The 11,308-nt window shown below is 44.7% G+C and overlaps 1 protein-coding gene across 1 annotated transcript; it reads right to left on the bottom strand.

The window, feature by feature from the left end:
- Positions 1-3,325: 3,325 nt before the first annotated feature.
- LOC137358720 (keratin, type II cytoskeletal 8-like) lies at positions 3,326-9,553 on the bottom strand. The gene is made up of 9 exons (XM_068024963.1): positions 9,035-9,553; positions 8,677-8,885; positions 7,929-7,989; positions 7,741-7,836; positions 7,447-7,611; positions 7,212-7,337; positions 6,623-6,843; positions 5,881-5,930; positions 3,326-3,910 (listed from the first exon to the last, which is right to left on the bottom strand). Exons 1-9 carry the CDS (start codon positions 9,464-9,466, stop codon positions 3,696-3,698), a joined length of 1,575 nt encoding a protein of 524 aa, XP_067881064.1. The 5' UTR covers positions 9,467-9,553; the 3' UTR covers positions 3,326-3,695.
- Positions 9,554-11,308: the final 1,755 nt, after the last annotated feature.

Below are 11,308 nucleotides of genomic sequence, written 5' to 3'. Positions count from 1 at the left end.
TTGTTGTTAAACTTTGCTGTATCTATATTAGTGCACTGAATGGTTTCAGTGACAGTCTGGTGTGTTTTTGCTATGGAATACACAAAGTAGTCTTTCTATGTTTCATAACATTGCTCCAAACTTTATGTTCAAATATTTCAAAGTTGTTAAATTTCACAAGAGTGTATGAAACTTGTTCTTTTCAGCAAGTTAATATTGTGCTTAAGCAAAGAGCAGTCCATATTTGTAGTTCAGAAGTTTATTCACCATAACAGGAATGTCAAAGAAGATAAATCCCCAATACAAAATGATACAGAATCTTGAAACAGAGTTCAGCACCGAAAACTTTGGTTTATTTCCCATTTTAAAAGGGACCAACAAATAAAATGTGAGTTTCTTAACCGCTTTTCCCACAAACCCAAAATATTGGCCTTTACTAGGTTGATGTATGAGGAGAGATTGGGCTATATTCACTAGAGTTTAGAAGAACGAGAGGGGATCTCATAGAAACCTATAAAATTGGAACAGGACTAGACAGGCGAGATGCAGGGAGGATGGGGAGTCCAGAACCAGGGGTCACAGTCTCAGGATGTGGGCTATGCCATTTAGAACCGAGATGAGGAGAAATGTCTTCACTCGGAGGGTGGTGAACCTGTGGAATTCTCTACCGCAGAAGGCAGTGGAGGCCGTCATTAAATATATTCAAGAAGGAGATGGATATATTTCTTAATGTCAAAGGGATCAAGGGATATGGGGAGAAAGCGGGAACAGGGTACTGAATTAGACGGTAAGCCATGATCTTTTTTGAATGGCGGAGCAGGCCCGAAGGGCCGAATGGCCTACTCCTGCTCCTATTTTCTATGTTTCCTTCAAAGCGTTCTCTTTCACGAAGCTTCTGCTCACCTCTCCTCAAGTCTCTTTATATAGCTCAGTGTCAAATGATACCTGACTATCCTCTTGTGAAGCTCATGGGGACGTTTTAGTTAAAGGCGCGAGATAAATGCAAGTTATTGTTTGTAGCAGAGTTCCCTCGCCCAAAGTGTTTGAGCATGAAAGTGTTTTTTGCACTCTTTGGGGTAGACAGAATGCAGACAGCAGCACAGTGTGGGAGCTGATTGAAAGACTCCACTTGCCAGAGCAATCAAATTGCCTGAGTGCTATGTCGCAAGGGCTCCACCAGCTGGTTTACTGTGGAAACTCAGGAGGATCCCTGCTGCGTTTTTGTCAGCCTGTGGTAACTGGAAGATTGCTAAATTTGGGGAATAAATAGCTCTTTAAAAAAAGGATTTAAATGGAAAAGAGTATCCATTTTTTGGTTTATTCGTTCATGAGGTGTGGGATTTGCTGGCAATGCCAGCATTTATTGCCCATCCCTAATTGCACTTGAGAAGGTGGTGGTGAGCTGCCTTCTTGAACCGCTGCAGTTCATGTGGGGTAGGTACACCCACAATGCTGTTAGGGAGGGAGTTCCAGGATTTTTATCCAGCCACAGTGAAGGAACAGCGATATATTTCCAAGTCAGTATGGTGTGTGATTTGGAGGGGAGATTACAGGTGCTGCTGCCCTTGTCCTTTTAGGTGGTTGAGGTCACGGGTTTGGAAGGTGCTGTCGAAGGAGCCTTGGTGAGTTGCTGCAGTGCATCTTGTAGATGGTACAAACTGCTGCCACTGTGCACCGGTGGTGGAGGGAGTGAATGTTTAAGTTGGTGGATGGGGTGCTGATCAAGCGGGCTGCTTTGTCCTGGATCGTATTGAGCATCTTGAGTACTGTTGGATCTGCACTCATCCAAGTAATTGGAGAATATTCCATCAGACTCCTAACCCATCCCTTGTTGATGGTGGAAAGTGTTGAGTCATTTGCCACAGAATAGTCAGCCTCTGACCTTTTTTAACCACAGTATTTATGTGGCTGATGCAGCTAAGTTTCTGGTCAATGGTGACACCCAGGATGTTGATGATGGGGGATTCAGGGATGGTTTTGCCACATTATACATGGACAATTCCTAGAAGGAATATTCCTATTCCAAGCAAACTGCTCGTTTGTAATCTTAGCCATGTAATTTCCTGGAGAGGCAAAATGGCAAAGTAAGGGAGAAAACCCCAGGGCCCGTAAGGGAAGAAATGCTCCGGAAAGTTCCTCCCCAACCCGCTCAGGTGATCAGAACCAGTCCAGGAGATCACATGCACCAAGTGTTGCCTATGATGCCACTGACCTTCTAGATGATGCAATCTCTGCCCCAGTCAAGAACTGGTCCAGCTCCCTCTTGAAGTGTGCAGAGTCAGAGGACACCACACAAGCCAGCAACATATTCCAGAGGAATATGAGGACGATAAGAAGAGCTGCCCAACATCCAGTCTGTTGCTACTATTGTGTAGTTTAAACCCATGTCCCCTGGTACTCCATAATCTGTTAAACTGGAATAGTCTATCAGCAGACACACTATCCAGCAACTTACATTACTTTATAAAGTTCGACCTGGTCTCCTCTGTATCTACACTGCTCGAATGTAAATAGACCTGGCTTATTACACCTATCTGAGTAACTAAGGTTCTTTAGAATAGTCGACATCAAATATGCCCAGTTGCCTTTTCGAAGCATGGCTTAATACAGAGTAGAGCTCCTCTCCTCTGCTCCAAGAATATGCCTCAGTCCCTATGGCATTACTACATCAGTGTGATATTTCTCCATTCCCCACACGAGCTATCCTGTGGCCTGTCTTAGCGAGGCTGCTTACTGAGTGCTTGTTACTACAAATTAGTCAGCACTTTGTACTGTAGGCCTATACTAACTGCACAAAATCATTTCATGTACAACACTTACAGTCAGTAGATAGGGATACTTTCCTCGATCGCACTGCACTGTATTTGAACACAGACCCGAGGGCAAGTGTTCTAACCCAACGCATCTCTCGCTATCGCATACAAATGAGGTGGCCTGCATTTTAGATACACAGGTTCCGTTGTGACCAGATCGGGAGATTTAAAAAAAAATCATGTGCCCAAAGCTGGTTTTCTCAACTGATGGGAGAAGTTATATCATTGTGGAGGAGAAAAAGGTTGGAGTTGGATTGTTGTTAAACTTTGCTGTATCTATATTAGTGCACTGAATGGTTTCAGTGACAGTCTGGTGTGTTTTTGCTATGGAATACACAAAGTAGTCTTTCTATGTTTCATAACATTGCTCCAAACTTTATGTTCAAATATTTCAAAGTTGTTAAATTTCACAAGAGTGTATGAAACTTGTTCTTTTCAGCAAGTTAATATTGTGCTTAAGCAAAGAGCAGTCCATATTTGTAGTTCAGAAGTTTATTCACCATAACAGGAATGTCAAAGAAGATAAATCCCCAATACAAAATGATACAGAATCTTGAAACAGAGTTCAGCACCGAAAACTTTGGTTTATTTCCCATTTTAAAAGGGACCAACAAATAAAATGTGAGTTTCTTAACCGCTTTTCCCACAAACCCAAAATATTGGCCTTTACTAGGTTGAATTTCCCCTGTGCACTGGTTAAGAAGTCAATGTTAATTTCATGTCATTTAACTATGTGAAGTAAAACAGGTTAATGAAGGTGTTCTAAATAGCAGACATGAAGTTAATCCAAACGTGTTAACCACTGCACTAAACATAGTACGTATAGGAAAGACAGCCTCTGACAATGAGCTCATCACTGCACTGGTAAGAGACACTGCTGGCATTAGTTTATTCCTTGTTGATTCAAGATGAACTTTTATATCCACCACTGGTTTGTTGCACTGATTTCACAATCACAGTTTTGCTGCTACCTCCGCCGCCACCCATGCCGCCACTGAAAGCAGAGCCTCCTGAACTGAGTACAGAGGTTTCCAAGTTGCCGTACCCACTGCTGTTGCTCATGCCTTGGACATATCCAGACAAACCCCCACTCATTCCACTAAACTGCTGAACATTAGCTGTAAAAGGGGAAAAAATACACTCTTTTAATTGTAGGAACCTAGATTATAAGAACATAGTACAACAAGAGAAACAATTTGCATTTATATAGCACCTTTAACTTCACAAAACATTCCAAGGTGCTTCACAGTAGCTTTATCAAATAAAAATTGGACACCCAACCACGTAAAGAATATATTTGGACAAAAGCTTGCTCAAACACAGAAGTCTTAAAGGAGGAGACAGGGAGGTAGAGAGGCAGAGAGGTTTATGGAGGGAATTCCTAAACTTACGGACGTGGTAGTTGAAAGCATGGCCGCCAATGGTGGGATGATGGAAATCGGTGATGCACAAGAGGACAGAAATGGAGGAGTGCAGAGATCTCACAGAGGATTGTAGAGCTGGAGGAAGTTACAGAGATAGAGAGGGGCGATGCCAGGGAGGAATGTGAACATAAAGATGAGAATTATCAATTCGAGGCATTGCCAGATTGGGAGCCAAGGTAGGTCATTGAGCACAAAAGGTCAGCAGGACTTGATGTATGTTAAGCTACGGGAACAGAATTTTGGATGAGCTGAAATTTATGAGGGTGGGAGGTGGGAGGCCAGCCAAGAGTAATTGGAGTAGTTGAGTCTGGGGCTAACAAATCATGAAATGTGGCTTTCAGCATTCGATGGGCTGAGGTAGTCGCGGAGACAGAGGATGTTACGGAGGTGGAAGTGGGTGGTCTTGGTGATGGAGTGGCTTTGGGTTCAGAAGCACAGCTCAGGGTCAAATATGATACCAAGGTTGCCAACAGGTTCAGCCACAGACAATGGCCAGGGAGGGGTGCAGTTGGTAGTTAGTGAATGGCATTTGTGATGGAGACCAAAGACAATGGCTTTGGTCATCCCAATGTTGCATTGGAGGAAATTTCTGCTTATCCAAAACTGGATTTTGGACAAGCAGGATGACAAAGCAGAAGCAGTGGAGGGGCCAAAAGTGGTAATGAGGTCCAGCTGGGTGTCATCAGCATACATATGGAATCTGATGTTACATTTTTGGATGATATCGTCGTGAGACAGCCTGTGAATGAGAAATAGGATTGGAGTAAGAATCTATCCTTGGGGACTCCAGAGTTAACAATGCGGGAGCAGGAAAAGAAGCCATTGTAGGAAATTCTCTGGCTATGACTGGACAGACAGCAATGGAATCAGGCAAGGGCAGTCCCACCCAGCTGTACCAAGCAGAAGGGGCAATGGAGAACAATGGAGCAGTCAGCCATATCTATGGTTGCAGACAGGTAGTGAAGAATGAGGAGAGATAGTTTACTACGTAGGATGTCATTTGTGACTTTGATAAGGGCTGCTGCAGTGCTGTGGCCAGGGCAGAAACCTGACTGAAGAGGTTCAAGCATGGAGTTGCACGTATTTGGGAGGCAACAACACATTCAAAGACTTTGACGAGGAAAGGAAAGTTGGAGATGGGCGGCAGTTTGCAAGGACAGAGGATGAAATGTGGGTTTTTTGAGGTGGAGGGTGATGATGGCTGATTTGAACGGGAGGGGGACAGTGCCAGAGGAGAAGGAATCATTAAACCTTATCAGCCAGCATGGTGGCCAGGAAGGCAAGTTGGGTAGTCAGCAGTACTAGAAGTAATTACATCTTGTCCTTATATTCGACAACTATTGCTCTCATTATTAAACACAGAGACATTATTTACAATTATGATTGACTGAAATGACAACTGAAATGCTGGAAATGCACAGCAGGTCCATCAGCCTCTGAAAACAGAACAAAGAGAGCTTAAGTTTTGAGGAGCACTGTAGGCCCTTCTTCAGAACACATACACAGTGACCTCGGGTCGAAACCTAAAATGACAACCTGTCTCCTTTCATTTCAGCTGATGATGAACCTACGATGTATTTCCAGAATTTCCCATTTTTCTTTTCGATGTCTAGGTTTTCCTCCAGGAATTATGATCTCAAACTAGGAATTAGAAGTTCTTTTACCTTGGTTCTGTACTTGCTGGATGTTGAGGGTTTTTATCCCAGATGCCATTCTGTTGATAAAGGAAACATCTTCACATTACAGCAGGTATTTGCATTACATTCACAGTCAGATTTACCTCTAGTTTACCAATTTTCTCCCTGTCGCAAGGACACTGACAACAACTGTGGAGCAGTTCCATGGGTACAGTCAACCTCCAGGCCCTCACCCAAAGTGCCCATTCTTCACATGTGAGCACAGACAGCAAATGCCAGCAGGCTATTTGGCCATGGGGAAGGAAGATCTGCACCTTCACTGTCCGGCAATCAGGAACAGGATCTTGGGTTGCTTTTACCCTCCCTTGCTTGGGGCACACCGCCCAACTGTACACCCCAACTGCTGGCCTGGTGGAACTTCTGGTCAATGTGGCTCAGTTCCACAATGTCTTCACCCAGTGAGTCATCAGGAGACCTTTCCTGGACCATCTCTATAAAAGGAAGAGTGAATCACCATGCAGGGCTTCATCCTGGGAGGGAGTGTGATGTTTGTGTCTACTTAGATACAAAGCAGCCTTTAAACCAAAGTAAGTGATTTAGAGTAACCTGCCACTCATGAGTGTCCACACTTCATTCCATTATCAGAGATCAAAGCTACGGTAATGACAATACCAATAAACTGCAAGTACAGATTGTAATCTGCTCCTATAGGAAACTGTGGACTGTGCTCAGTGTGATGTCTGGAATCTGTAACTGTCCCACATCTTACCTGTCCTCCTCTCCCTCCAGTAGTTTCATGTAGGTGGCAATTTCAAGATCAAGAGACACCTTGACATTCAGCAGCTGATTGTATTCTTGGACTTGGCGGGTCAGGTCATTTTTTGCTTTGTTGATGGCAGCTTCCAGTTCTGCAATCCTAATCCTGGCATCTTTGAGGGAGAGCTCACCACGTTCCTCAGCTTCTTGGATGTCAGCCTCCAGTCTGACACGCTAAGTAGCACAAATATTAATATGGTTAGTTTCCTGGACATTTTGTGTATCAGAAGAGCACTCAAAAGGGGAAAGCCTCTCCCTCATGTCAGTGAATTGGGAAAGAGTAGGTGTGGTGTGGACCGCAGACTGACTGGCAATGGATTCATATCAAAACTTTTCCTTACAAGGATCGAAATGGAATCATCAGTGAGAGACTGAGACTGGCAGAAATAGGCCAGATTGAGCTGATCCTTCAACTGGTTCTTCCCATTATTTTGGATGGGGGAGGGAAATGAGAAAGAGAGACCCAGAAAGACAAGACAGGTCCTTGACAACACTAATTCAGGTGGTCCCAATATCCTGTTTGGTTTCAGTTCTTTGCCTACCCGCTGTTTCAGACCGTCGATATCACCATTCAGTCTACTGATCAACTTAGTCATTTCAACAATCTGGCTTTTCACCACACGGAGGTCATCACCGCATTGTCCAGACGACATGGACAGTTCCTGCATCTGCAATGAAACATTGGCAACTGGTTAGTAAAAGATTTCACACTTCAGCGTCGGCTACAGACCAACCAATACAAGTGGTAAATGGTGATCGGGATCTTAAAGAGCTGACCTTGGTCTGTTTCCATGCTTCAGCGTCTGCACGGTTGGCGTCTGCGAGTAATTGGTACTGATGTCTGGCTTGAGCAATCAGGTCATCTACGTTCAGGTTGGGTCTGCTCTCCAGTTGCACGCAGACAGATGTGTTCTGAATCTGTGCCTGCAGCTCACGGATTTCCTAAAGAACGGCGAAGGGGAGAAAAAAAAACAGATTGAAAGGAGATAGGAAGCATTCAAACTGGATTGGATTACATTTGATTGGATTAAACAGCAGAAGGCCAACTGGTGGACCCTGTCACATTTTTACCTCTTCAAAGATTGACTTGAGGAATTCGATTTCATCGGTGAGGCTTTCCAGTTTAGCTTCCAGCTCTACTTTGCTCATGTAGGAGTCATCGACATCCTAAAGAGGAGAGGGACAAAGTGCTTTGAGAAACTCTGCCAAGAGATCCGCTTGCTCTGGCCCGGCAGACAGAAATATATGGTTATACTCACCTTCTTGACCAAGACAAACTCATTTTCCATTTCTGTGCGCTTGTTAATTTCATCTTCGTATCTGGAATGAAACAGATTATTTTGCTGTTAATCTCTTGCTGTTAATAAACCTTTCTGTCCGTTTCCATGGTGAAGGAAGCAATTCTGGGTTGCCCAGCCCTAACTTATTGCTCGGAGCCCCTTGCACTGAGTAAATGCAGGTTCCCATCGCGAAGCCACGCTTTCCTCACACTCCTTATTTATCTATATTCTATTGTGCACTATCCTTCATATGTTTCCCTCCACAAGATATACACCATCCCCGAAGTGTTCACACTCTGCTCTGAGAAGCATCAGTCCTGTTAGCGCTTCAACAGAATGGATCACCCACACTAAAGCCCCAGTTTAACAAAGCACGAACACACACTCGGGCTCCCGCCCAGACTCAATTGCCACACCTACAGGGGCACTGGTTGATGTTTCCTTCTCCACAGGTACTGAGGCCAAATGTGGCACCACAGCTGTATCCCAGCAGAGACCAGCTGACTCAGCACAGGCTACTGTCACGGTGACGAGTACAGCCATTTATCTTCGCTATTTCACTTTTGTCCACATGACCATCCTACGGATTATTTCGCCCGGTGATATTTTGCCGGGTCCTGATCAATTGGTCAAAATGATCTTAATCTGAACCTGGGACTTTGTTCAGTTGGGACACGATACGGGATCAGAAGAAATGCCCTCGCAAATTCAGCAGCAACACACTTACTTGCACTTAAAGTCCTCAACCAGACCCTGCATCTGGACAAGGTCAGCCTCGAACTTCAGCTTCTCCTGCCCAAGAGTATCCAGTTGCCTTTTGAGGTTATCAATGTAAGTCTGGAACATAGAGTCGATGTTTGATTTGTAAGTTCCTTGTTCTTTCAGAAGATTCAGTTTGATCTCCAGCTTCTTATTGATCTCTTCCAGGGCACGAACCTGACGGTGTAAAATGAATGCACGGTTACATTTGAACGCAATCGGTTGCAAAGCGAGAAGAGCAATTTGCAGAGTGACAGCAAGTGATTGAGCAGAGGCACAAAACTCTGGGTTACAAAGACGACCGACTGGACAATCGTTCAAATTACCTGGTCAATGAAACAGGCAAACTTGTCGTTGAGATGCATGATCTGTTTGCTCTCCTGCACCCGGACATTTTGCAGGCTGGTGTCATTTTGGGGGAGAGGGGCGTTCAGGTCAATATTACTAGTTGCCTGCAACAGCCCCTGAGACAAAGAGCCAGAGCTGAAACCGCTCCGATTCTGGAAAGTGCCTCGTTTGGTCGACATTGACATTCTCAGTTGTGGAGTGCTGATCATACTTCGTGCGCGCTGCAGTCCACCACTTGAGCTGAAGCCACCTGAGCTGAAGCCACCTGAGCTGAAGCCACTTAAGCGGCTGGACATGGCATAGCTTTTGCCGGTGCTCGGTGCGCCGAAATGTTGTCTGATTGTCATGCGGCCGCCGCCGCCGCCTCCGCTGCTGCTGCTGCTGGAATAGCGAACCTGCTGACTGGACATCGTGTTGACGTTGCTTGAGAGAGCGGAGAGTCCGAAACTGAACGGCTGGTGCAGCTGAGGGCGGCTTCAGCTGCTTTTATGGGCTCTGTGGATGGAAGCTTGGTCAGGGTGTCAGATAACAGCAATAGAGAGGAGGAGCCAGCCGCCGCCCTCTGCCACGGGTTCCAACCTGTCCCTTTGCGGAGCAGCAGCAGCTGCATCTTGCCTTGAGTGCGACTTAGCGGCAGTGACAAGGTGTGCAGTTACTTCAACACTCTGCAACGAGACATCTCAGCTGGTGTGCATTCCGGTGTTCACGGGTTAGCGGAAAATAGTGAGCTGCAGTCAAATGGGTAAAAGCACTTTGTTTGGTCTTCAAACAAGTCTTCGAACATGTTCCCGCAGCAGTCGGGAATTCAAGTGAACGAGTTAATTCGGAAAATACTGCGCCAGGCTTCTTTTCGAACAGTCTGTCGTTGGAGAAGTGTGGATCTCATTGCCAGTGATTGCCCGACCTTTCCTTCTCTGTCACCATTCAGTGATTCAGCGCAATAATTTCAGAATGTAATCCCAAAGTTCTTTATTCTCACTGATTTCTTCCCCTTCCAAAAAAAATATTTCTGTGCTGTGCAGTGATATTTTTCTTGCTCACATTAAAAAATCGGAGTGAAACGATGTTGCTCAAAAACCCCTATCACCAGCTCTTGAGGTTGGGCTCACTATCGAAAAGCTGGACATCCTTTCTAAATTCTTCCTACTTGTTTTTGTGCTTGGGATATGTGATGAGATTCAGTGTAATTCATTAACAAGGTTATCATTACAGCTCTTCAGAGTTGTGCCTTACTTCCGAAATTACCTCGGAAATGAACGAGGGCAATTGTTTCAGTCTTCGTTTGATCTTTGTCTTTCCAAAAGTGTACTTTATTCATTTAAAAAAATGCAAAAATACATTACATAACAGCTCAAATTTCACATTCAAGGAAGTACAATTGAGATCCGATTTCTTCAATGCAGTAAAACAATTCTTGCCATTCCATTTTCAATGCAATGTATAGTGAAAAAAATATTCTGGTGCATGCACCCCCAGGGGTTTTACACAGGTTCCAGCCCCTCGGTTTATGTTTCAGCTTTTGCTTGATGGCTCTCGTCAATTCTCAGCTACTTGTTTGCGTGATCCCCATTGCCCCATTTACAAACAGTAAATCTATGGTTTACATTAACATGGATTCTCTCACAGTTTGGCCCGATTACATCTTTTATTTCATTCGTGACTAAGGCAGTATTTCCACCCATGATCCTGCAGCTTTCTCAGCAAGATAAACCGGTGCCGCAAGTTAACGCAGGGTGTTGCCTCGTAACAAATTACTGTCTCACTGTGAAGCCTTAGCTGGTTTTCAAAACAGAGAACAAACCGCCACCTAAGATTTAAATGAACACTGCACTGCTTCCGAAAGGTATATTGTTAACCTTGAGCATCAGAATATGAGAAATTGTGGAATGAGAATCTGTCCCATTGGCTCCTTAATAGCCACAATATCCCTTATCATGGAAACTACAAGAACAATTTGCATTTATGTAGCACATGGTGCTTCACAGGAGTGTAATCAGGCAAAATTTGACACCCAATTACATAAGGGGACATTAGGACATGTCAGAGAGATAGGTTTTTAAGACTGCCTTAAAGGTGGAGGGGTTTAGGGAGGGATTTCCAGAGCTTAGAACCTGTAGACAGCTGACAGGATGGACCACCAGTGATGGGATGAAGAGAATCGGCCATGTGCTAGCATTGGAGTGAGGCAGAGATCTCAGAGGCTTGAGGGGCTGGACAAGATTCCAGAGGTAGGGAGGGCCAAGGCTCTGGAG

The sequence above is a fragment of the Heterodontus francisci genome, chromosome X (genome assembly GCF_036365525.1).
Source record: "Heterodontus francisci isolate sHetFra1 chromosome X, sHetFra1.hap1, whole genome shotgun sequence".
Taxonomy (NCBI): domain Eukaryota; kingdom Metazoa; phylum Chordata; class Chondrichthyes; order Heterodontiformes; family Heterodontidae; genus Heterodontus; species Heterodontus francisci.
This window is presented reverse-complemented; position numbering and strand designations above follow the sequence as displayed.

Coding starts and splice junctions, on each gene's coding strand:
- LOC137358720 (XM_068024963.1), bottom strand. CDS start 9,466: ATGTCCAGTCAGCAGGTTCGCTATTCCAGCAGCAGCAGCAGCGGAGGC. Junction 7,837..7,928: donor AGTTTGTCTTGGTCAAGAAG/GTGAGTATAACC, acceptor TCTCCTCTTTAG/GATGTCGATGACTCCTACAT. Junction 7,612..7,740: donor TCAAGTCAATCTTTGAAGAG/GTAAAAATGTGA, acceptor GCCGTTCTTTAG/GAAATCCGTGAGCTGCAGGC.